This window comes from Hypanus sabinus, chromosome 17, assembly GCF_030144855.1.
Source record: "Hypanus sabinus isolate sHypSab1 chromosome 17, sHypSab1.hap1, whole genome shotgun sequence".
In the NCBI taxonomy this organism is placed as follows: Eukaryota; Metazoa; Chordata; class Chondrichthyes; order Myliobatiformes; family Dasyatidae; genus Hypanus; species Hypanus sabinus.
This window is the reverse complement of record NC_082722.1, coordinates 50,428,683-50,456,096: the sequence shown is the minus strand read 5'-3', so window position 1 is coordinate 50,456,096 and position 27,414 is coordinate 50,428,683. Positions and strand designations below refer to the sequence as shown.

General features: G+C 38.4%; 1 protein-coding gene across 1 annotated transcript in view; it reads left to right on the top strand.

Moving 5' to 3' along the window:
• Window positions 1-19,129, top strand: part of tcf25 (transcription factor 25 (basic helix-loop-helix)) — a 42,367-nt gene extending 23,238 nt beyond the window's left edge. Inside the window, exons 14-18 of the mRNA XM_059993031.1 lie at window positions 526-684; window positions 4,162-4,252; window positions 6,989-7,068; window positions 13,331-13,403; window positions 14,222-19,129. Coding sequence (XP_059849014.1) covers window positions 526-684; window positions 4,162-4,252; window positions 6,989-7,068; window positions 13,331-13,403; window positions 14,222-14,386 — 568 coding nt within the window. The 3' untranslated portion in view covers window positions 14,387-19,129. The remainder of the gene's footprint in view (window positions 1-525; window positions 685-4,161; window positions 4,253-6,988; window positions 7,069-13,330; window positions 13,404-14,221) is intronic.
• The last annotated feature ends 8,285 nt before the right edge of the window (window positions 19,130-27,414 follow it).

Genomic DNA, 27,414 nt, shown 5'->3' with positions numbered 1-27,414 from the left:
CTTTTTAAGTGAATTGAAAGTTTGTGATAAAATCAGATAATAAATCTGTTAGTCCAGCACTACCAAGGTCCCAAGTGTGCCAAAGGTTTACTGTATAATTCGTAATGACTTGAAATGCTTTTATCCAAGAGTTTAACAAAGAAAGTTTAACTTGCATATGTTGCACACTGAATCCTCTTATGTAAATACTGTCTGAATGTGTATGTTGTACATCATCTCAAACTTGTCAAGCCAGAATAAAAATAATTAAAATACTCTATTTTTCAAATAGCTGTAGTACACACATTTGATATAAGCCACATTTGGTGTAACTGGCCCATTCTCAAACCATATTTTCACTGCTAATGTGAGGCATTGAGAACCAGTAAATTTAGATTGTGGAACCTTCCTTTGGGGAAGATGTATTAAAACTTTAGAGGCAATGATTTCATCAAGGTTGTTAATAATCTTCACGTGGCAGTACTTATCAGTACCCACATTTTTGTGTGGTCCTCTTTTTCACATGCTCCTTCCACACCCCTTCAGGCAACCAAGTGCACTGAAGCAGTTGGTAACACTCTTTGTTGGAAGAAATTGGATGCTCTGGAAAGACGCAGGAATCATGGCATGGCTGGAAGAGAATGTGAAAGAAGTTTTAAGAAGAGTAGATGCAAAAGATCCTCTTGTACAAGAGTCTGAGAACAAGTAAGAGTACATTAGATACAAAATATAATACATTCCCAATGAAACAATAAAAAGATGTAAACAAGAGAAAGTCTGCAGGTGCTGGAAATCACATAAAATACTGGAGGAACACCAGGCCAGGCATCATCTAAGGAAATGAACTGTTGACATTTCGGGCCAGGACTCTTCTGCAGGACTGGAAAGGAAGGGGGAAGACATCAGAATAAAACAGTGTGGAGAGGAAGGAGGTTAGCTAAAAGGTGACAGGTGAAGCCAGGTGAGTGGGAAAGATAAAGGACTGTAGAGGAAGGAATCTGATGATAGAGGAAAATGGACTAAAGGAGAAAGGAAAGGAGGAGGAGGAGACGATGGGAATGGGGGGGAACATCAAGTAGAGGAGATATGCAGGTGAGAAGAAGCAAGAGGAATGGTGGGGGGTATTTTTAAGGGAAGGGGGAGTCAATATCCATGCCCTTCATTTGGAGGCTACCCAAATGGAATATAAGGTGTTCCTCCTCTACCCTGATGATGGAGAGGAGACCATGGACTGACATTTTGGAATGAGAATTGGAATTGGTGGTGGGAAGATGGGGTGAGCACAGATGTTTGGGAAATGGAGGAGATGTGGATAAGAGCAGCATCATTGGTGGAGGAATCTGGATCAGCAAATTTGTGGATAACACCAGGTTTGTGGATGTAGTGGATAGTGAGGAAGGCTATCATGGCTTGCAGATGGTCTGAATCAGCTGGAAAAAGGGGTTGAAAAATGGCAGGTGGAATTCAGTGCAGACAAGTGTGAGGTGTGGTACATCAGTTGGACCAACCAGGGTAGGCCTTACACAGTGAACAGTAGGAGACCGAGGAGTGCAGTAGAACAAAGGGATCTAACAGTACAGGTGCATAATTCATTGAAAGTGGTGTCACAGCTAGATGATGTCGTAAAGAAATCTTTTGATGCATTGGCCTTTGTAAATCAAAGTATTGAGTACAGGAGATAAGATGTTCTCTTGAAGTTGTATAAGACATTGATGAGCCCTAATTTGGAGTATTGTGTGCAGTTTTGGTCACCTACTTACAGGAAAGATGTAAATAAGATTGAAAGAGTACAGTGAAAACATACAAGGATTTTGCCAGGTCTGGAAGTCCTGAGTTATAAGGAAAGATTGAATAGGTTAGGACTTTATTCCATAGAGCCTCGAAGACTGAGAGTAGATTTGATAAAGGTATACTAAATTATGAAGGGTATAGATAGGGTAAATGCAAGAAGGCTTTTCTCACTGAGGTTGGTTGGACTACAACTAGAGATCACGGGTTAAGGGTGAAAGGTGAACAGTTTTAAGCGCAGCATGAGGGGAAACTTCTTCACTCAGAGGGTCATAAGGTGGTGGAATGAGCTGCTAGCACAAGTGGCACATGCAAGCTCAATTTCAATGTTTAAGTGAAGTTTGGATAGGTGCAAGGATGGTAGGGGTATAGAGGCTATAGTCCTGGTGCAGGTCGATGGGAGTAGGCAGTTTAAATGGTTTTGGCATGGACTAGGTTTCTGTGCTGTATTTCTCTGCTTGTATTACTCTAAGGGAAACCCCGCTCTGAAGAAGGAATTCATCTCTGATGTTGTAGAAAGGAAAGCTGCATCCTGAGAACAGATGTGGAGATGAAGGAACTGAGAAAAGGGAATAGCATTTTTACTGGACACGGTTAGGATGAGGTATAATCAAGATAACAATGGGAATCAGTAGGTTTATAAAAGATGTCGTTCAACAGTTTGCCTCCAGAGGTGGAAACAGGGAAGGGAAAGGAATTATCAGTAGTAGACCAAGTGAACTTAAGGGCTAGGTGGAAATTAGAGGCAAAGTTGATGAAATTGTCGAGCTCAGCATGGGTGCATGAAGAAGCAGCAATGCAGTTGTCAGTGTCACGGAGGAAGCGTTGGGGAGTATTACTGGGGAAGGCTAGAAACATGGACTGTACTATTTAGCCAGCAAAGAGGCAAGCATAGCTGGGCCCGTGCGAGTGCCCATGACTCTAAACTTGAGTTTAGATAAAGGGGAGGGAGAGTGGAAGGAATAGTTGGTGAGGACAACAACCAGTTCTGCCAAAAAATGTTTTTTTTTCAAATGTGAGCGCTGTGGTTAAGTCACTGATTTAAAAATCCAAAGGCTACATTTATCAAAAGCAGTATAGATCTTTGCTTTTATTCCATTCTGCATATAATTCTGTTAATATGTCTATTGTAAACAGTAATCTTTTTTTTAAGCTGTTCTCTGAATCCTTTCTTAACTCAGATATTCAGTCACATTTAATCTATCCATCTATCTCTACTATGTCAGGTCTATAGTTTTTAGATGTTTGAGGAATTGTACTTGTCCACAGAAAAGTGATTTGTGAGCTAATTTCTTTCTAATTACTGTGTTTAATCCATTATAATACAATTTTTTTTGTTTGGAAAGAACATAGGTTAACAATCATGTTACAATTAAGCACTGATCCCTGCTGTGCACAACTGGTCACGGACTTCCAACAGAAAACATCTGCTATTACCCTTTGCCTTTTGTCACCAAACCAATTTTGAATGCTATTAGCCAGCCCATCTCTTGTTTTCCATGTGAGACCTTGTGAAATGCCTTGCTAAATTGGCCATTTTCATCAGTCTCTGTTGCCTCTTCAAAAAACTTAATCAAATTAGTGAGACAGAATTTCCCAGAACAAATCTGACAGTCCCTAAGCAGTCCCTTCCTTCCCAAATGCACATAAATTCTGTCTCTTCAAATTTTCTCCAATAATTTCCCTTCCATGGATACAAGGCTTACTTGTCTTATCATTGCTGCCATTCTTCAATAAAGGAACAACATTAGCTTTCCTCTTGTGTTCTAGGATCTTGCCTCTGGCTAACAAAATGCAAAATTTCTGTCAGACCCTCATCAGTCTCCTGCCCTATTTCCCATAGCATTTTGTGATAGATCTCATCTAGCCACCCTTATGCATTCCAAAACATCTAAACCTCCACCTCCTTAATTCTGACATGCTGAACTCACTGTCCTCCACAACCTTGATGAATGCAGGAGACAATATTAATTTAATATCTTACATACATCCCCGGGCTTCACAAACAGATTACCCTTTGTTTCCTAAAGACACCCATTCATCCCCAGTTGCCCTGTTGCTTCTAATATATTTATAGAATGACATGGAATTTTCCTTCATCTTGCCTGTCATTTACGCTGTTCCTTCAAGTCTCTTTTATTTTTCTCACACTCCCAATGATATTCAGATCACCCTCACACTAGGGGCAATTTTACAGTAGCCAATTAATCTACCAACCATCAAGTCAGTGAGATGGGTAGAGGGGGTGAATTTAGAGGATGTGGAAGATACACACATGGTAATAGAGTGAACATGCAAACCCACACGACCACACTGGAGGTCAGTAATTTGGAATGTGGAAATGAAAGTTTTTTTTTCCATGGAGATTTTACATGTCAATTTTTACCTTTCCAGGAGAAGAATTAGATACCAGAATGTACCCAGGAACATCTATCGTCACATTATTCTATCTGAAATAAAGGAGGCTATTGCGACCCTTCCACCTGTGAGTGACTCAAAAGAAATTCTCTACATTTATCATCCATGTAGTTTGGACGCACATTATACATTATTAATATTTCCACCCATGAATATGCTGCATATTTTTGTTTAGTCAAAATAAGTTGAAATATATCATCTCTAGCTTATATATAGTTAAAACTATAAACCTTATCCGTGTTCATGTGTATTTCTGTGAACCTTGCCATAAGGAGTAGGGAGAGAAGAATTGGAAGATCAAAAGTAGTGAGTACATTATAAGGTTTCTTTTATTAAGCAGTTAGCAAGGTAATTGTCAAAATATGCATTGTAGAAGAAGGGCAAGATTTTCCTGTATGGTGGTGGAAATTAAGAGTCAGAACATGGAGACAATACTGTTCTTTGTAGAAATGGTGGATTCAAACAGAATATTTTGAGTTGTTACAGAATCTCAGGTTTATTCATATATTAAAAAATATAACTTAAACACTGGTATTGTTTTATGGTACTAATTTATAATTTTATATTTTAAAAAACCTTCACCCTGTCTTAAAGCAAATGCAGAAAAGTTATGGTTTTGGAACGGAACAATTTTTTTTATTAGTTTTTCAAAACATTTTACAAATTAAAAACCCCAAATCCCAATGAGGACCATTAAAACAGTGCAAAATTACAATGTTACAAAGGAAGAGAATTTAGCAAAAAAAAGCACCTAAATTAAAGACAATTAAGCTTAGTGTCCTCCCCAAGCCCCACAACACAAGAAAAAACAACAGCAACTCCAGACCAACCACAACACAATATAGAGAGTATAAGTCAGGACAGCCAAGCTCCCAGACTGTGAATACACTCAGCAACAGAGGATAATAATGTCTTCTACCAGAAAAAAAAAGGAGCTGAAAGCAAGGGACCGAAGAGAAAAAAAAATCCCTAGTCAACAGGAAGGCTACGAAAATACTCGATAAAAGGTCCCCAGACCTTATGGGGAACTGAACACTTCTTATTCACTTCCTTTATTATTCCTAGTTTTTGGATGCTGTGCTTCACAAAATGCTGAATTGCCAGACAATTTTAAATGTTCAGAAGATTGTTAGATCTAAGACAATTAATTTGTCCAGAAGCCAAACTTGATAGCAGATTACTTCATTGAGATCCTTCAGCATCAAAGACTCACCAATTATTTTGTTTTGTAGACATGGGCAAAATTGGCGAGATTGTAACACAGCATTTGTGATCAGTAGCAAGGCAACACTATTTGCTACTAAATTCCTGAAAAATTCACCTTGTGTAGATCCCCTGACAAAATTGTAAACAAAAAAGAAGCTGGCCAGATTCTTGAACATGAGACCATGTATAGCCGGATGGCAACTTTTTCATGGGAGAGCCGGAAATGGCCTGCTCACAATACTTTGGTGAAACCACATCTCTTACAGCTGACTATCAAATCTTAAGAAAACGTTGAATGTCCTTGACATCCATATAGCGTCAAAATCTCTTGGAAACAATGAACTTTTTCATTCATTTTCAATCTTTTTTTATTGGTTTTTAAACAAATAAAGGATACAAATCAGAGGAGAAGTTACAACAAGCACATAATGCAAAAAGTGTACAAACAACAAAAGGGATATATACTGTCAAAGTCATATAATATTAAGCTATTGTATATAAACAAGAAACCACAACTCCTCCTGGCAAATCATAGAAAAAAAAATTGGAAAAGATATGTCAAAAGATAAACTAGCGCATATTTTTTCTAACATAAGCCCCACCCTGTGACAGATGCAATGTGGAGGTGGCTACTCTAACTCATATGTTTTGTGCAAAGTTAAACTCATATGTGCAAAGTTAAACAATTTTTGGAGTGATGTTTTTAGAAATTTATCAAAAGTCATTGGTGTGGACTTACAACCTAACTCACATGGCAATTTTTAGGATTATTCCAGAGGAAACAGTAAATGTTCCTGCTTCTGCTCAACATGTAATAGCCTTTTCAACCTTACTGGCTAGGAGAGCTATCTTGTTATACTGGAAAGATTCTAATCCATCTACTGTTTTTCATTGGCTCTCCTCCATTATGTCCTGCTTAATTTAGGAGAAAATTAGAAGCTGGATGTTTGACACATCTTTTAATTTTGAGCAAGCCTGGCGACCTTTTATTCAATATTTTCATTTGATTTAATTTTTTTGCCTCTTTTTTTAAATTGCTTTTTTAGGTAAAAATTTCTTTTTTTTGTTGTTTCTTTGTTTTGTTTTTGTCCCTCTTCATCCATAAAGGTTCAGAACTGACTAGAAGGATGTTTTCTTTTTTCTTTTTAAATTTTATCCTCAATGGACTGCCCAGTATTTTTTTTTGTTTTAGGTTATGTTAGTGGGAAACAGTTAACTTTTTAACCATTAGAATTGTTTCATTTTATAAAACTAACAATTACATTTAAACTCAAGCAGAGAACCATATTCCATTTCAGTTATTCTACTTAAGTGAAATCAGTGGAGAATTATTATGGTCTATTGTCCATAATAATGCCACTGAACATCTATCAGCAAGTTTGGAATTTCCATGTTTTCCCATGTGTATATGAAAATCTTCAGTTCACTGGCACAAAAAGCATAAAAATACTTTTGTTTACAGAATGCAGATTCTCAGAGTGCACATTTATCATCTTGCTTGGTAATTCAAATGCAAGAAAAGTACCTTTCCTAAGAGCAGCCCTACATCACAATTGATTAATATGTGTATTAAAATTTGATTCTTTTTCTTTTGCAGGAAGTAACTGCTCAACCAGTGATGGGTTATGATCCACTTCCTCCATTAGATGGCATTATCACATATACCAGACCTGAAAGGTATGGATCATTGGCATTCTTTAGTCAAGCCAAGTTAATCAGATTGTGTGTTAAGCTAAAAACATTTATTTACCTGATTTTTAGATGTAACATCAGACGTGTTTGTGATTGTTTGCCAAATGAGTTCCGTGTATGCAGTGCAGTTTCCCTCATCCCCCTTTTACCCATCTACCATTGTGCCCTCTAGTTCTTTACTTCTCCAAAGGGGAATAGTTCCTACCCGTTCACCTTGTAAAAGAACTTGAATTTAATAAATCTCTATTTAAAATTTAAAAAATTTAAAATTTAAAAAATCTCTATTTAAAAAACCTCAAACTTCGGTCTTTTTAATCTTTCTGCAGATAGATTATCTGGCCCAAAGAGCATCAGTATAAGTATCTATTACCCTCTCTATTGCAATATCTTTCCTGTGATGCAGTGTCTAATATTGTATTGAGCCATGTAGGGACACGGTTAATATTTCATATAGTTGTAGCATTAGTTGACCAGTCATTGAGGCAGATGATCTTTTGGCTATTAGGCTGAAGACCTGTTGTCCAGGACTAGCCTTCTAGCAGGTTAAACTTCCCAATATCGTGGAAAACTGGGTAGGTACTGTCGTGGTTTCTTGTGCCCCACAAACGACCAGAAGACGCAGAAGATTCTTCAAGAAGTGTTAAACTTTAATTTGCAAATCAAAGCTGAGACAGTCAGTGAGCTAATTGCTGATTGCCCACCAATCCTTGTGCATAGCATTTTTTTATAGCAATCTCCTGGTTTAGTTGCATTAGCATATCCATTCGGTCTACAGTTGCGAATCACCAGTACATCAGCTCCAGACTTCCCACTATTGTTTCTACCCATTAACTTAATCATGTTCTAATCTACTTTTTGGGCCACCTGTTACCTCATCCCTGGCCAGAGTTATCTCTTAGCTAGCCTCTCATTAACACACCATTATCTTCTTATTTGGTTACATTCTTAAGTTACTGATGTGTTCAATAGTACAGAGACAATACAGAGATTTCATTCTCCTACTAAATTGGATACATACATAGCAAATACAAAGCTGACTACATAGTTTTGGTTACACAGCAAACAATGCAACTTTATACTCCAATATACCCCCCCTTTGAGACCCATAGGGTTTCACACAGAGAAAGAAGACTAAGAGTCCGTGCACAAAAGCCCCAATAAACTCAAGCACTTATTCCCAAATCTCGGGTTAAACTATAATTTTCTGCGCTAAGACCTCAAGGTATTCTCTCCCTGTTAGCCTGGGCCGCTGAGCCAAAACCCTGTCCCTTTTTACCTGAGACAGGGAAAAAAACTCAAAAGCCCTTACAATCTACTCCCACACTGTTGTTTTGCACTTGTTCGTCCTGCAGGTGTTGTAGGCTGTAACAATACATCTTCGGTGCTTCTTTCTCCCCTAAGCTTGCTTCAGTAGTTACCACGAGCATCGGAAATTGTTTGGTTGCAGCATGCACTACAAGAGACTTGAGACAAGGAAGAAAACAGCACAGCTCAACAATACAATACTGACAGTTATTACCATTTTAGTCAGCCATGCTCCCCATCCTCCGAGTCTACTTTCTAACCAGTCAAATAACTGATATCCGAACCCTGCGTTCTGTTTAACTTCCTTTCTTAGACTTTTCAACTTATACATTGCCTTAGTAAACGATCCTTCTGGACTAGTGTTATTTGGTATAAAAGTACAGCACTTCTCTCCAAACATCAAACAAACTCTTCCTTTTTCTGCCAACAGCCAGTCCAATGCTCGTCTATTCTGCCACACTATTTTAAAGCTTCCTGAGGGCCTGCCATACCCTGTGCCTCACTCTGTTAAACCCGTCTCCATCAGTTCTCGGGTCATTCAAGTTTACTATGCCAGCCATTTCCATTAGTTCATTAAATTTGGAGGTTCCCATCAACCTTATCAATAGTGCCTTCAAATCTCCCATAGCCAATAATTGTCCTGCCGTTTCTCCTTCAAAGGCTCTAATCCATTTCCCTGCTCCTTCATGTAGATTGGGCAGAGTGTTTTTCAGCCCTTCTAGGTCCTGGCATCTCCAAGGGATATACTGCACTTGTCCTGATCCTTTAACTAACAATGGCATCATTCTTCCTCCTTCTTCCCACCTGCCCTGGCTCTTCTCCTCGCCTGACTCCCCATCTGCCTCAGGGTATGTCTTTACTGCCTCCCATACAAATTTCTCCGGGGTCCTCCTCTTCCCTCGGTCTCCTTGTGGAGTCCTTCCTTTCTGTCCTGATTCGATACTTGGTTGGCCCCTGGAGTATTTTTCGCATCTCCTCTGGCAATCCCCTCTCAGTAACTTATCTGGCTCTCTCTCTACTTCCGCAAGTCGCTCCCCTACCGTCTCCTTCTGCTCTTCTAGGCTTCTGCCTCCTACCTCTTCCCCACAAATTCTCGCATCCTCTCTCTCTCCACTTAACTCTTGCTCATCCAATGAGTCACCTTCTCTTTCTTCCTGTCCGTGTCTGTACACCTGTGGCAGGGACTCCTCATGATCCTTTCTCATGCTTGATTCCCTTCTCTCTTGTGTTTCTCCAAGACTCTCGTCTCCTATCTTTTTCCACTTCCTCTTGAATGTCTCAGCTCTTCCTGCCCTGATAAGCCACTTTCTTTTCTAGTCTGTTGATTTCTATGGTATAACCGATACTCCTCATACTCCTTTTCCTCTCTCAAGCATTTCATCTGTTCAATCTCTTCTTTCATTTCTCTCTTTGCCTGTTCCACCTTTATCCTTTCTGCCTGTAACTTCCATATCGCTGCTTTTTCCTTCTCGTATTGTCTTTTTTCCTCCTCATTATCCCAAACTTGTACTTCTCCCTGCATGTTTACTGTACCCGTCAGCAGGGGGCACTGCTTAGGGGTTCCTTCCTCATTCCTTTCTGTTTCTTTCATGTCCGGGTATGGAGCTGAAGGCAGCTTCTCACTGTACCTCCCTCTAACAGGCTGTTTCTCTAGCACCTTAGTGTCTTCCCTGCTTGTAATCAATATTCTACCTGTCCTTCTCAGCCTTTCTCCCTCCGTTCTGAAGAGCTTTAGCGCTTCCATTTCTCGTTCTCTTTTTTGCCCTCTTCTTAGATTTATCTTTTGGTTTGTAATTTTTAATTAGTGCCTCCATTTCTTCGCACAAGCTTACATCAAACGTTCCTTCTCTTGGCCATTTTGTGACCAGGTTTTTGGTTCTTTTTTCTCATTTTTCTGAAGTTTTTGTGATCTCATATTTATTTACCGGGATTTTTTTGCTCAGAATCTCTACTCCCATTCCTTTACCTGTCATGTTGTTCTCTCTTTTTAAGGTATTTCAGAGATTCACAATTTGTTTACTGGATAATATTATTTACTCTAATTCAATGCCTAGTCAATCGTCTATCTACCAGCACTTTAAACTATATATTGGACTGTCCTTGTTTCCTATTCTGTTCTGCCCGTACAGACCTCTACTTAGAGTGATATCCACAGAACTTTCTCTTTGCACCTCGTCTATTCAGACCCTTATCTCTTAAGGTGGTATCCACTAAGATTTTCTCTATTTTTATTTCCCTGCCCTTTCAGACCTTCGTTTTTATACGAAGCGGTATCCACAGGGACTTACCAACACCACATGGAATTTTTCTTCACTTAACTTCTTATTAGCTTATTTGTACTTACCCTCACTGCAGTGTTCTTGATCAATCCTCTGAGCCTCCTGTTAACCACCAATTCTGCCAGATTCTTTGGACCAGAGAGACCCTTCAGCAGTGGTTCCACACTTCTGAGACTCCAAGACCTCCCCAAAACCAACAGAATTCTTAGTCCAAATTGTCACAAAAAGCGCTTACCTTTTGTTTGGGTGCACCCTTAATTCTTTTAGCCCTGTGGGGTTCCCTAGAGGACTGGGAAGCATCCCCAATCTGCCGTTTCCTTTCTGCGGGTCTCTTTCCGATCCTGCCGACTACGCTAATTTTTGTCGTGGTTTCTTGTGCCCCACAAATGACCAGGAGACGCAGAAGATTCTTCAAGAAGTTTTAAACTTTAATTTGCAAATCAAAGCTGAGACAATCAGCTAGATCCTTGTACATAGCATTTTTTATAGCAATCTCCTAGTTTAGTTGCATTAGCATATGCATTTGGTCTCCAGTTGCATATCACCAGTACATCAGCTCCCGACTTCCCACTATTGTTTCTACCCATTAACTTAATCATGTTCTAATCTACTTTTTGGGCCACATGTTACCTCATCCCTGGCCACAGTTATCTCTTAGCTAGCCTCTCATTAACACACCATTATCTTCTTATTTGGCTACATTCTTAAGTCACTGATGGTGTTCAATAGTACAGAGACAATACAGAGATTTCATTCTCCTAAATTGGATACATACATAGCAAATAGCAAATACAAAGCTGACTACATAGTTTTGGTTACACAGCAAACAATGCAACTTTATACTCCAATAGTACATCTCGTTCACAAAAGGCAGGAAGCAGCATCTATTCATTCTATTCTCAATAATCAGCAATGATTAAAAGAGTCAACAGTGTTTGTTGGCCATCAGTGCCCAGTTTGGGTTTTGCCAGGAACCCTCAATTCCAGGTGTTATTAAAGAGCTGAATTCCAGAGCAACTGAGACTGAAGGTCATAAGGTCAGAAGTGAGTACCTGTGCTGATAATTGCACAATCGTCTTTTCCATTTGCAACTTCTCTATAAAAGGGATAGTTTATACTTAAATTTAACAAAACTTTTGTTTTCACTTGAAGTAGTTGCAATGGATGATTTACTCCTGAATGAGTCAGCTCATTTTATTTACAGGCTATTAAGGAGATTATTTGCACTTTGTAGACATTTTCTGATCCCTTTATCTTTGGTTATTGACAAACCACTTTGGATTTAATGGCTTTTAGGTTATCTGTAGTTTCTATTTCATGCAGCATCGGTATCTTTGAGGGGGCTCAAGAACTACATCTTGTTGAATTTTATCTTTTACTATTTTACAACTTCAAATCCATTATATTTTGATAAACCACCTGTTATAATACAAGACTAATTCTGTGCTGTTGTATGCAACTTCAAATACTGTATTTCCGTTATATCCTTCTAACATTCATTCATTTTTTGTAAGAGCCATGCATTTCTTCCCAAGGTTTTCTAAGCCCCAGAGCTAATATTTTTCCCCAGAACTTTGACACTAGAGATTATTTTGGAAACTGTTCTCTGCTGCTTGTGGGATGGGAGGAAATGTCAGCCTTACAAGTTAGTGCCCCATACAGTCTAGGTGTGGTCTGGCCGTGGCTGTATTATAACAGCTTTCTCTTACAGACATGGTTTGTTTTGTTGTTAACTGCTGTTACATAACAGCTGGGTATATTAACCATGAAACTTACTAAATTTTTGTCAACATCTACAACTCCCATTTTCTTTCTGCTTTCTGTAGTTCTCACTTGTATGAAATTTCATCTGCTGCAATCTCAGTGCCATGACACTTTTATCAAATACATTTTGCAACTTCTACCTTTGCTGTTCACCTCTTTACTGCCAGTTTCTCATTGAAAATTTGATCAATTAGCAAAATTAATATCTGTAAGCTTTGAGAAACAATCTATAAATAGAGTATTATGTGGAAAAATACCACACAGCCTTGTATTTTGGAGAGTTGGGGCCTAGGTCAGAATAACTAAGATCTTATTCAGTGGAGGAGCAGGTCCAGGAGACAACATGATCCATGCCACATATTTTTGTAGATAATTGAGAAAGAAATGGCTACAATTTCAAGCTAGGAGACTATGCTATTTCTAATCAAAGTAATTACTAACAAAAGTAATTAACCAAACTAAATTGGAAGGGAATGTCCATACAGAGCTGCTGAGTTTTAAGGGTCTCTTAAGAGACTCCTGGATAGATACATAGCGCTTAGAAAAATAGAAGGCTATGGGTAACCCTAGGTAATGTCTAAAGTAAGTACATGTTCAGTACAGCATTGTAGGCTGAAGGGCCTGTATTGTGTTGTAGGTTTTCCATGTTTCTATGGAATAGTATGCTTTTGTATTATGCATTACAAAGTTGGATTTTGTTGATTTATAAAAATAATGAAACAAAATTTAAATGATTATCCTTTGATTTTATGAGAATTATCTATAAGCTTGTAAAGTTGAAAATATAAACACAGAATAGAGATTTTATTCAAATAGTTAATTTATGCATCCTATTTGCTGTTCATATTTTAATCTGTGACTGAATTTTGAGTTTGTTGAATCAGTGGTTAATCTTTCAGGGTAAATCAAGCAACAGATGAAAATACTCTATCCCTGTTCTTTCGTTCTTTGTTGCCAAATTTTAATCTTCAGGTATGTATGAATTATAGGGAGGATATGAATGATGGGGATATTTTTTTAAAATGTATATACATTTTTAAATATTAATTTGAACAGAACACTACAGTAAAGTATCTCCCCATTTGGGACATGCGCTCTTCTCATTATTACTATTGAGGAGGTACGTGAAATTGAAGACCCACATTAAACCATTTAGGAACAGCTTCTTCCCCTATAATATCAGAATTCTGAATGCCCATGAACACTAAGCCATTATTCCTTTCTTTGCACTATTTATTTACAGTATTTTGTAATTTGCAGTAATTTTATATCTATGCAGCCTAATGCTGCCACAAGACAACAAACTTCATGTCTTTTAAGACAGTGATAATAAACCTATTTCTGATTTGGGAAAGCAAAGCATATGGAATTACAGGTATGTTGCATTGCAGAAATGTATCCTGTTGTAACAGACCAGGTGCACCATATTCTAAACTAACCTGACAAAGGAGTTGGAGGCGACTGGAAAAGAGTGCTTGATGCTGTGAAATGGTGTCTATATTTTATTTCATGAAAATTTATCTGGGATCACTAATACTTAATCACATGGCTTTAAGTCTGGGGCAAACATATTAAATTCTCTCAGGACTCAAAAGTTTTGACTTTGCTATTTGAGAAAGGAAAGCAGAGATACCGCAAAATGTTTTGTCAGCTTTGAAGCATGATCAGGTTCAGAAAAAAATTACAGACATTTACTGTAGTCTGAACTGACGTTGCATTCTGCTACCAAGCTTTTATAACTCTTGTTATTTCATATTATTCTCCTAAGCATGGATATGTGAATTTTTCAGGAGGACAGAAGGCAGCAAGTGGAAGGTGAGGGTGCAGAAGTCCAACACGAACTGAATCAGGGAGTAAATCGTCTCATGGCTGCAATGAGAGATATGCTGGCAAATATCCGATTTCAGGAACCACCGCAGGAGGAACATCAAGATGGTGATGGAGAATGGGACTGAAATTCCATGTATTAAATCTTTAGTGAACTTTAACCTGCAATGCTAACAATAGCACATTCTATGACTGCTAACAAAGATTCATCACCATTGATATAGACATTCTTATTAAAAGATGAAGCAAATATACTTAGTTTTACGAATATTATTGATAGTACTTTTCAGTGCTAACTCTGTTCAATTTCAATAAATTTCAGAGGAGAGAAAAAAATACATGGCAACTTTTTTTAAAAATTGAGAAAATTAGACTTCTAGTTTGAAAAGAATTTAGTAAGTAATCAGGGTTTTTAAGATCATCTTCATTGAGGAGAGTTCATGAAATTGCTTAAAATTTCAGGTGATAAGAATAGTTGATTTTTTTGTACTAATTGCAGTCCTATATGCACATGGAAATAAGTAAAATTAAGTAAATAGTCTAAAATTTACTTAAGTGCTGTAAAATAAGAAAGAATGCCGTTAATATAAGAGTTCATAGGTTGGATTTGCAGAAGCAAATAACTGTCTGATTTGCCTAGGTATGTATTTAAACATTTCCATTTACTGCAAAGGTAGTGTTGTACCTCTGCATGCAAGATTTAGGGAAAAGCGGAATTACAGATATTTCAGTAAGTTTGTAGAATGATCGTGAACTGTTGGTATGCGGGGCTTTATCGGAGCTTGCGATGTGAATGTGATGGAAGAATACACTAAAGAAGCTGAATCTATTGGTGCAAGACCAGGAAAATTAGCAGTTAACAACTACATTTGAGGCCTCTTGTTTTCACAGATTCACCCTACTGATTTTATAAAACAGACTCTATAATTCAAATTGCATTTCAAATACACAATTTTAAATATTGACAATATTCACGTTACCAGAAAAAAAAGTCATCAGCATAGATAGCTTTAACTGAGCACTCTGCCGAAAAAGTGAAGCCATATTTACTATATATAAACAGCTATTCCAAATTGGAAACCGGTACAACTATTTTTGTATATTTCAAATTTGAAGTAATTTTTGGAAATGAAAACCTGAATAAGAGGAGACATTCAAATTTTTTTCTTGGCTTTCATCTTCCTTTATTATCGCCAAGTATGAAGACACATACAGGGAATTTGACGTCTTGCAACACACTAATTGCTTTAGCATCTTGCAATGTATTGTATCACTGTTACTCTCACTGATTCTGAAGTATTTGAGTGCTACTAAATTGAAATGCACAAGAGACGCACAGATCTTTTTATATATACATGAAACTTCTTTCCAATTCCTGAAACAAAAATATCATAATGTGTGCAGCTGGCAATGACATTGTTAACATTAAAAAAAAGCATTTTGGCTGTTAGATTTTCTACATTGCATGTCATAATGGAGGAATTCTGATAGCAACTTCTAGAATACATGCACAATTCAATACAGAAGTAAAGTAGCCATTGATAATTTCCTGCTACCCCTCAGGTCTGCTAACTTGTAACCTTCTGCAGTGTAATTTGCAAACCACAGTGAACTAATAATAACTTCAGGTATAATGTCATAGATTTGCACATTTTACACTAATTCTACCCTTCCCCCTCCCCCTGCATTCCCATCAAATCCCCACAGATTCTACTGTCAATTACAGAAACAATTTACAATGCCCACTTAGAATACTGACCCACAGTATCTCATTAATCCAGTTGTGACCAAACTAGTGTGGGCTTTCTCTAATTAATCTATTTCACTAAGTGACTGCTAATTTTGCTCTTCATGATTGTTTCAAGACAAACCTCACTACTAAAGTGAAATTGACTGGTATGCATTTACTGGGTTTATCTTTGTACTGTCTTTTGAACAAGTGTGTAACATTATCTACTTTACAGACCCTGACTACCATCTGTAAATGCTTAGATGATAATTTTCAGTGCTACTGGAACATACTCAAGAACACAGAATGCATCATTCCAATATAGCTAACCTTTCGTGTACCTTCTCTTTATGAATTTTTAGCCCATCGGTAATCTTAACTACATTTTATTTTGGTGAGACTCCAGAAGCATTTTCTTCCTTGGCAAAAACTGGTGCAGGATATTTAAGTTCTGTCTTCCTGATTAATAACCTACACTCTAATTTGTAGTCTGTGATTGCCTTTGCTATACTTCTTGCAACCTTTCTTTTCCTGTTCACGTGACTATGGAATATTTTTAAATTCCCTTATTTTCTTTGCTGTAGGTTTCTTCTCATACTTTCTCTTTGTCTTTATTTCCTTACTTTGCTTATCAGAACTGTGTGTAAACAACCTAGTTTTCACTGATGTTAACAACTTAACCTTTGTCATTTGATTTCTTTTATTTTGCTGGATTTTATTCTCAATCATTTTGATCATCCAGGGACCAGATATTTTTAATGCCCCTTCATTGCTACCTTGAACGGATACACTCAGACCTTATCTGAAAGCTCTCCATCTTCAAAGACTTGCAATTGACAGTTTTATTTGGCAAGTTAAATTCCAACTTTCCTATACCAATTTTGTTCTCAATATGTTGTACATCAATGATTTAGATAATGGAATAGATGGCTTTGTTGCCAAGTTTGCAGATGATATGAAGATTGGTGGAGAGGCAGGTAGTGTTGAGGAAACAGGAGGGCTGCAGAAGGACATAGACAGATTAGGGGAATGGGCAAGAAAGTGGCAAAGTTTTAAAATGCATGGTAATGCACTTTAGTAATAGAAATAAATGTGCTGACTATTTTCTAACTGGGCAGAAAATCCAAAAATCTGAGATACAAAGGGACTTGGGAGTACAAGAGCAGGGATGTGATGCTGAGGCTTTATAAGGCACTGGTGAGGCCTCACCTTGAGTATTGTGAACAGTTTTGGGCTGCTCATCTAAGAAAAGATGTGCTGGCAGTGGAGAGGGTTCAGAGGCTGTTCTCAAGTTCTGGGAATGAAAGCGTTATCATATGAGGAATGTTTGATGGCTCTCAGTTTGTACTCACTGGAATTTAGAAAGATGGGGGTGGGGGGGGATCTCATTGAATGTTGAAAGGCCTAGACAGAGTAGCTGTGGAAAGGATGTTTTCCATGGTGGGGGTCTTGGACAAGGAGGCACAGCCTCAAGATAGAGGGGTATCCACTTAAAATAGATGCAAAGAAATTTCTTTAGCTAGAGGGTGGAGAGTTTGTTACCACAGGCATCTGTGGAGGCCAGGTCATTGGGTGTATTTAAGGCAGAGATTGATAGGTTCTTGATTGGGCATATTAAAGGTTACAGGGAGAAGGACAAGGAATGGGGTTGAGGAGGGGGGGGGGATAAAAGAATGTGCTATGATTCAGTGACGGAGCAGAGTTGAAGGCCCAAATGGCCTAATTCTGCTTCTATGTCTTATATTCAAACAAACCTTTCTCTAATTTAAATTTATATACCTTGGCATAATCTGTATCCTCTTCTATAGCTATCTTAAACATCGTATTATGATCATGTTTTCAGGATATTCCCTACAGACATTTGCTCCATTTCACTTGGTTAATTTCCCTTTTAAAAAAAACTTTCACTTGCTCTCCTTTCTCTCTTGTATTTCCTGAACATCTTGTATCAAGGAATATTGAGAACTAATTCCTTTTTATTTTAATTGCTACCATAGTATTCTCTTCTGCCATTAGGAGCCATGGGGTTTCTCTTTATATGACTTTTATTGGAGAATTGTTCAAAAAAAGTTACCATACATCATACTCTGAATTACTGTGCATAAACCTTTAAAATAAATTACTGAATTATATCTCATCTCCTTACTCATTTAAATAACAATACTTTACATGGCAGTTCTACATTATGAAATTAAGTGGTATTTATTAATTAAAATACAGCAAAATAAATTATTTTAATGTCTATGCTCATTAGAATTGTGTACAAATTTTTTTAGAGATTTCTGCTATTCAGCCTACAACTGCTCTGCCCTTATATATAATTTTTTTAAATAGTTTTCACTCATTTTGCACATCACTTGAAATAAAATTATTCTTTGTGTTATTGTCATAAAATCAAATTGCTAAAATTCTTAGAACTTTTTGCCTGTTGCATGTGTATTGCGGATGTTTGAATAGATGTAGTACTGTAGTAATCCCAAATGGTTAATTGCATTGTAACTCAACCGGCCTGTTGAGTGTACTTCTTGAGTTTACCAAGTATCTACTTTAGACCTTGGACTCCTTGGGTCTGGTCCTGTCTTTAAAAAAAAACTCCTTGTTTCTTTTGGTATTATTTATTTCTTGATCTTTCTATTATGTTTTTGAGGTCATTTGTAAGCAGCAACAATTTAGTGGTGATTACAAAATTTAAAGAGGAATATAGACCAGATTTGTACTAAGGGTAGTTGGAACTTGTGCCATCTGTTCTCTCTGTTTGTATTTTAATACCAAACTATGCCTGGATTGCAAGGAAAATGTTATTCCCCTGGGCTTGGTATGAATAAAAGGTAAGATGCTTGAGGAAATTTAGGCATCTGTTATTTAATCAGTTAGAAAAGGTAATACAGGTCCACAATCCCTTATCCAACATCCTTGGGGCCAGTTGCATTTTGGAATTAAGAATTTTTCGGAGTTTAGAATCCCTCCTTATTGGTTCTGGGACCCCCTGCAGATACCAAAAAACACGTATGCTCAAGTCCCTTATTTAACCTGTCTTGGTGCGGGTGGACTTTAGGACCCGGTGAAGCTCCAGACCTATGCACATCCTCCCATATACTTTAAATCATCTCTAGATTACTTATAATACCTAATACAATGTAAATGCTTTGGGAATAATGACAAGAAAAATATTTTATTTCCAACAAAAACATTCAATAAAACAAAAATATACAGCTTCAAACGAACCAAATCGAACACATGGTGAATGACTTATTGGAATAAATGTAGAATGTCACTGTACTATAAGACTTCAGTAACTTGTTTTTCTGTTTCTTTAAATCATATACAGTGGTAGTTCCGACACCATATTCTTCAGTAAGACACCACACAGACACACCACGATCAAGCTTCTGCAATAACTCCACTTTCTACATTATTAATAATGATAAATGTCTTTTTCTCATTGTTACCCATAAGCGTATCTGCAGCTCTTTTTGACATTTTCACAGTGAAATAAAACAAAGTCAACAGTGAACACAAAGTATCAGTGAACAGCAAATGGCACGTGTAACCAGTACGAACACTGAGCCACAACTGACGGCCTCTGGTGACCTCTGCTAGTGCTGCCACATCACACCTGAGTGACGTCAGCTGTTGGTGAAAAAAGCTTTGGTTTTCAGAGCTTTTTGGATAAGGGATTGTGGACTTGTACTTTGGAACAACTATAAATGATTTCCAGTAAAGAATATTGGAGTTTTCTAATTTACTTTTGAAAAGATAGTGGATGAGAGAAATCTGATAAATTAATTTAGAAATTATCTGAGTCACGGAGTTGTCCAGCACAGAAAAAAAGTGCTTTTCAGGCCAACCATATCACAACATCTGTTGCACCCACCTACTTCCATTTCACAAAGTTTTAGGAAGATTTTCTAGAAAACAAAAACCCCTGGATGTAAGGGTAATATACTACAATGGATTATAAATGGGCTGATTGTTTATAGTCAAAGTGGTTATTAATGGATTTGCTAATCATGAACACAAGATTCTGCAGATGCTGGTGATCCAGAGTAACACACACAAAACGCTTCAAGAACTCAGTAGATCAGCAGCATCTATAGAGATGAATAACAGCATGAACATCAGTTTCTCAAACCTCTAGTGATTTCTACCTCCTTCCTCTTCTCTCTTGCTTCATTTCTGACTCCCTTCTTATCCTTTCTCTTTACCTGCCTATCACCTCTCTCTGATGCCCCTCTTCCTTCCCTTTCTCCCATGGTCCATTCTCCTCTCCTATCAGATTTCTTCTTCTTTAGCCCTTTATTCTTTTCACTTATCACCTCACAGCTTCCCACTTCAGCCTCCCTCTCCTACCCACCCCCCTTCTTAACCTAGCTTCACCTATCACCTGTCAGCTTGTGCTCCTTCCCATCTACCCCACCTTATTCTGCCTTCTTCCCCTTCCTTTCCAGTCCTGATGAAGGTGTCTGCCCAAAATTTCATTTGTTCATTCCTCTCCGTAGATACTCTCTGACCTGCTGAGTTCCACCAGCATTTTTGTGTGTGTGTTTGTGTTAATGGATTTGAGTCTATTTGGGAATAAATAATGTATTATCCAACAAAAATTGGCACCGATGTTTGTGCTGCTTACTGTTTATATCAATATTTCATGTCTTTAAGGGTCTTTTAATTCTGACAGCATATTGGAGAATCTGAGTTCTAAAACTAATAATAGGTGATAAGGATTGTAGCCAATGTTGGAAAAATAAACATTAAGGTTAATGTCATTCATATAAACAGGTTGAATACTAAATATACAAATACTCAAGGGAAAAGAACTAAGGCTTTCATGACCAATACCATGAAATTGTAATTAAAGCAAATAAAGTTCAAGCTTGTATTTACAGGACAGATCAGTATAAAGTGAAACTACTTTTGCTGCTTGTAGACAAAGTAAAGTTCAAATTAAATTTATTAACCAAGTACATATATGTCACCATGTAAAACTGAGATACATTTTCTTGCACTCATAACCAATAAATCCATAATAGAATAATAGCCACAACAGAATCTATGAAAGACCAAACCAACTCGGGCATTTAACCAATGTGGAAAGGGCAAACTGTGTAAATACAAAAAGATATTTTAATAAATAAAGCAATAAATATCAAGAACATGTAAGTTCAAAATACATTTATTACCAAAGTATGTGTACATTTTACAACCTTGAACTGTGTTTCCTTGCAGGCAGCCACAAAACAAGAAACCCAAAAGAACCCAGTTTTTAAAAAAAGACCGACAGATACCCAATGTGCAGAGAGAAAGGGGAAAAAACAAATAATGTAAACAATAAAATTAAGCAAATAGCATTTAGAACAGAAGTGAAACCTCAGACACAAAGCCCAGAACTGGCCACAGCCTTGGCCTCAGTTCAGTACATAGCAGAGTAAACATTGCAGAGCCTGCAGACACAAAGCCCAGAGCGGAGTAAACATGGAGCGGTGAACAGAACTAGCCCAACCCATGTCTCTGGTCCCAACACCTTGCCTTTTCAATCCATTTGGCCTGGCGTTTAAATCATCCAAACATTGGATCGTTCCTCATTCTAGGACCCAAGCCCTGCTGCAGTATTTCATTACACTTTGGGCCTGGGTCCCATTACCACATTTCAATTCAAACACAACCTTTTCAAATTGGCCTGCTGCCTAGATCGATCAAACCTTGCTCTCTTTTAGGTGGATTGTCGTTGAATCTGCTTCTTCACTGCTCCAACTTTCCACCTCTCCACTTGCCCTGACTCTGTTCCAAATATGTTTCAATGTCACCCTGACTTCTCTCCGCTCACAACTTTTTGTTCCAAATATACTTGGACCTCGTTCTGACCTCCTCTAACTCACCCAAGGTTGCTTCACTCCTGCACACTTTGACCCTCTACTCATCCACACATTCACTTGCCCTTCATCATTTGCACTGATTTGTTTATCATAAGTATTTAGTTAATTTCTTGTTTTGTTAACCACCAGTAAGTTGCTGCTTGCTTTCAGCAAGACCATCTTAATCTGGAAGGATGAAGAGTCCTTGAAAGCGGGTCCATGGGCTACAGGAACATTTTAATGATACAGTGAAGTTGATGAAGTTATCCCCCTTTGATTCAAGAGCTTGATGGTTGAAGGGCAATAACTATTCCTGAATGTGGTAGTGCGGGTCCTGAACCTCCTGTACATTCTTCCTGATGCAGCAACGAGAAGGGAGCATGTCCTGGGTGGTGGGGGTCCCTGATGATGGGTGCTGCTTGCTGCTTTCCTGCAATGTTTCATGTAGATGTGCTCAATGGGGGGGGGGGGGGGGGGGAGGGTTTTACCAGTGGTGGACTGGGCTGTATTCACTACTTTTAATAAATCTCAGAACACCTTTTAGAGCTTTAATGCTGGGTATCTTATTCTGAAACCCATCACCCCTTTAAGCACATTGGCTGTGAACAGATGCTTTCCCTCCCAGGAATGGGGTCTTTGGAGTTTCCAGTAGTATTTCTGCAGCTCTGGGTTTTTTGCAAGCTGGGGTGCTAGCCCCTTTTCCTTTTGCAGCCAGGCTTGGAAATGTAATGGTGGGTATGTTAGCATGTTTTGAAAAGGATGCAGAGGATGGCCTTCAGATTAATTTCAATTTCAATTACTCATGTAGTTTACAAGAGTTTTAATCCATATAATTTAAAGTGGTAGATTGAGATTTATTGACAAACAGATAATTAGATTATACTTATGGAGACAAAATATTTCAATGGAAGATAGTAGGACAGACCAAAATCATTTGAGCAGAATTAGATGTTGAGATAATAGAAATTAACAAAACTAAATTATGAATAAACTCTTCTCAGTCTTCCAGCTGGGTACAGATATTGATTTTTACCATTGTTTCAATGATAAACGTGGCAGGGATTGTAATCAAAATGTCAGTTACAATCAATGCCTGTACCAGTTGAAAGCCTGAGAAGAGTTTATTTGTCATATACACCAGGAAAACACTAGATCCTTTTTCAAAACTAAATCAGCAATATAGCAGAATAAGAGTAATCAGCATAATTAAGCAGTCAACAAAAATGTATCATCCTCAGGTCACTCCCTCTCAATTAAACTAAGCTAACTGCCCAGGACAAAGCACAAATATGCAATTATATTCATTTGCTTCTACCATGCCCTGACCCATGTCACAGATTACCATGATCCATACTAAATGTGCAATACAAAATACAATAGAGATGGATAGAAAATAGACGTCGTACATGGCTCCTGCATCCCAGGCCCTTACTATTATACTATAATTACAACTACTTACTACTAAAGTAGGATACATGAAATCTTCAAGGATAAACATCTTAACATTTTTGCAAATGTCTTCTTTCTTCTACCAGTCAAATCATGCAACAGTCATCTAGGCCAGAGGTTACCAGCACTTAGTTCAGTACAGGGTGATCTTTACCACCTCTATGCCTGCCTCTTTGTTAGCTATGTAGAACAGTCCATATTCTAAGCCTTCCCCAGTAATACTCCCCAACTCTTCCTCTGCTACATTGACGACTATATTAGTGTTGCTTCATGTAAGTCAAGTCAAAGACATGAAGCTTCTAGAGCTGTAGTTCTTCAAACCTCTGCCTCCTGTAGAAGACAGATCTTTGTTATAGGTCTGTCCAGGAAGCTGATCTTGGTCTTGATGTGCCCCTTCCCCACAAAACCTTTTCTGTCTGCAAAGACTTGGATGATTCTTCTCACGATCCATGTGTTTTGAGGTACTGTGTTGTCAACTATAAAATGACTCCTGGGAGGAAATTATTTTTATACTTGATCATTTCTGACATTCCTGTATCTATGGTAAGTACTCCTTGACCACCATTTCCAAAACAAGTTTGATATGTATTGGACCTGCTTCCATCTACTGTGAGTGTAAATGTATTTCTTCTGGAATTCTTCTGCTGGCAAAGATGGTGAGCTCTTCAGAAGCAACAGATGGTTTGGTGTTAGTGCTCCCAAATTATTGGGATCAAAGGATGCCTTCGCAATTGGATGACCATTAATAATAGCCTTTATCTCACAAAGGAATGTGGGGGAAACCCTCTTTGTTAAGATTCTGTATGTTTGTGGTGAGAACCTTTTGTACAGACCTGATCAATCTCTCACTTGACTTCACTTCTCAATGGCAGATTATTAAGAGCGCAGTTCACAAAACTATCCTCGTTTTGCTATGAAGTGTTGAAATGCATTAAAAAGGAGCCTATGTCTGAAGAAGATGCCACTTCAATGTGAGCAGTTTGTATGGCTAGACAGGTAATTATGACTCCATACTGTATTCCTTCTGCTTTTCACCTCAAAAGGTCCAAAGTAGTCAACTCTTGTCTCTGTTCAAAGGTAGATCTGCTATGTACAGGCATCTCGAAGCTGCATGCATCCATTGACAAACAACACATTTAAGACTTTTCTTACAGTTGTACCAGCACTGGGAATTTAGTATTTTTGTCGCAACCTGGACAACATGTGGTTACGGCCACCATGTCCTCAAAATGATCTGAGATAAGAAGATCCTTTGCCAGTGTAACAGAATGTTTAGACTCTTCAGACATGGCTGCCTTAGTAAGCCATCCACCAACTCTGAAGACACCATCTTCAAGTACTGGATTAAGCTTGAAAATATGACTGTTCCTTTTCACACTTTCTCCCCTATGCAAACTCAAGAATTCACCTGGAAATCTTCCTTTGGGAAAACCGAATCATCTCCATTTCAGCCTCTCTGATCTCCTCCCACTAAGGCAATCTTGACCAATCTGACCGGCTGTTTTCCATTTGTCTCCAAAGAATACCCTTGTTCTTCAGCCAAGTGAGACTGAGCAAGAGCGATGTTTAATTACTTCTTCCAACTAAGAAACAAGCAGGTTTTTAAATCTAAGAATCCAGGCTACTGTCATCTTCAAACAGGTTCAAGACAAGAAGTGATGGATTTTATGTGTTACAATGTCCATCTCTTCAGTCCACATGGCATTCATTGTAATACTTCTCTTGACTTCTAGATCATCTACAAGGAGTTCTCCAGGACAGTTGGGATTCATTGTGCTTTCCCTTTCATGCTGTAGAAGATACCGAGGTCCTGATACCCAAGTCTTATTCTTTAGGAATGTTTCCACCTTCAACCCTCTAGAGGCTAAACCTGCCGGGTTGCTTGAAGTGTTTACATACTTCCATTGAGATGCCCATGAGACCTTAAGAATTTCTGAAGCTCTGCTTACAGTGTAGGTTTGTGAGTTGAAAGCCACGTTTAGCACAAATGAATGCAAGGTGTTGATAGAGAGACACCACTTCTCTCTCAGAAGACACTGGCACAAAGCAGTCATCAACTGAGAAGCAATGCAAAACTTTATCTACCATCTTGCAGCTGAACTGTTCTTGCTTGTTTTCTGTGCATTCCCTAAGAGTGAAGATGGCACAGCTCGGTGATGAAATTGCTCCAAAGAGATCTACCACTATTCTAAAGTCGCCCATATCTTGGCTGAGGTCACCATCAGGTCCTCAGCAGATTTGCATTTTCTGCTGGTACTTTAACCTGATGAGACATTGATTCAATATCCACCATGGCCACCACTGGTTCTTTTCTGAATGTGGTAATGACTCCAGTCGATGAGCTAGTAAGATCTGGTCCCTCTAAAAGCTGAGCATTAAGTGACATTCCTTGAAAAGTCGCTCCACAGTCAAAGACAACATAAAGCTTCCCTTTTCTGATGGTGGTAAACACCATGATGTGGAAGGTACCAGGCTTTCCCATCACTGCATTCCAGGTCCTCTGCTGGCATTCCTTCAGCATAACCTTTGGGGATGACATCCTACATGAAAGCTGTGTGTGGTCAGTGTGAAATGAAAAATCCTTCTTAGATTTCATTCTTAGATTTGCAGCATGCTGTTTTGCAGTCTTCCTATTCTTTGGCATGTTAAGCTCCTTTCTCAAAGGTTGTCGCTATCCACCAATTTTGCAGAATTTGTAACCAGCTCCATGAACTTGTGTTCTTCTCTTGACAAACCAGGTTATTCATCCTGACTGCATTCAGGAAAGTCTGCCTTGAACTGCTGCTACCTAAGCTCATGTAAGTTCAAAACTGAGATCCCATCAACTCTCAGCTCAGACTGTGCACAGCCTCTCCCATCACCATTCCCTCTTGTGATTGTCCATTCACAATCCAACCCAACATTGTTCTAATTGCATTGGGTCATCATTAACACTGTAAATCACTAGCAGTAGCTCCAATGCTTTAGGCACATTTGCCCCTAGCAGCAGCTCAATTCCTGGATCAATCCCTTATAAGTGGACATGTTGCAGGTGAGACCATCCCTGGAGATCCCTCTGTCATAGAATGTTCCCTCCATGGACAGGCATATTTTCCTGCATATAGACGTTAGGTAGTTCCAATTCTGAAACAATTCTACACACAACCTCTTGACCTATGGTGCATAAGAGAATGCATATCCTTTATCATGTGAGGTTGAGCTTGTTCTTGAGCTTGAGCCCACTGTCTTGTTTACCCTTGTTAGACTTAACTTGTACTGGAATTATGGGAAGTTTACAATCATGATCCCCAGCGCCTGTAAGGCCTTTGGATATTCACTACGTGTCAGATTCTTTCACAGCTTGTTTTGATTCTGCTCCCTTTTTGTAAGAGTGAAAATGAAGAATGCTGGGATGATTGTCACTGCATACCTTGCATGAAAAACATTTACTGCAAGCCTTTCTAATGTGTCCTGTACACAAACAGCAAAAGCAGACACTATTTTCTTCTGGGGTGGCAAACTTCTCACTATCACCCCTTTCCTCCAGCTGAGAGCACAATTCCAATCTTTGTTTACCCTGCAGAACAGATCAAATCATTTTGGCTGATGAGACCATTTCCTTTCTATTAGTTCCAGATTCAGTTTTAGCTTTACCTCTCATGGTGGCCACTGTACTGACAAAGTTGCTTCCTTCAGCCATAGAACAAAATTGTGACTTAGTTTGGTTCACACCTTTCCTCACTACAGATGATGTAACATCCTGTACATTTCCAAACAATGGGCTTGATGCAATCTTTACTTGTCTTTCAATAAAATCACCAATATCAGTGAAAGTAGTTTTATGGTTGTACCTTTCTTGTTGTGTGGTGAACTACATATACCTGTCTGGACACGCCCCCCCCCCCACCCCACTGACTGCTCCTGTGGCTCCTCCCACTGACCCCAGTATAAAGGTGATTGGAGGCACTGCTCCTCCCTCAGTCTCCAGGATGTCGTACGGTGGTCAATGGCTGCTTGTTCTTTCTTCCAGCCAATAAAAGCCGATATCTCGCCTCACATCTCAGAGAGTTATTGATGGTGCATCATGTAGTTCACACACAATCATTCTCCATTTCTCCCTAAGCATATAGGGACACTTCTTTACAACAAT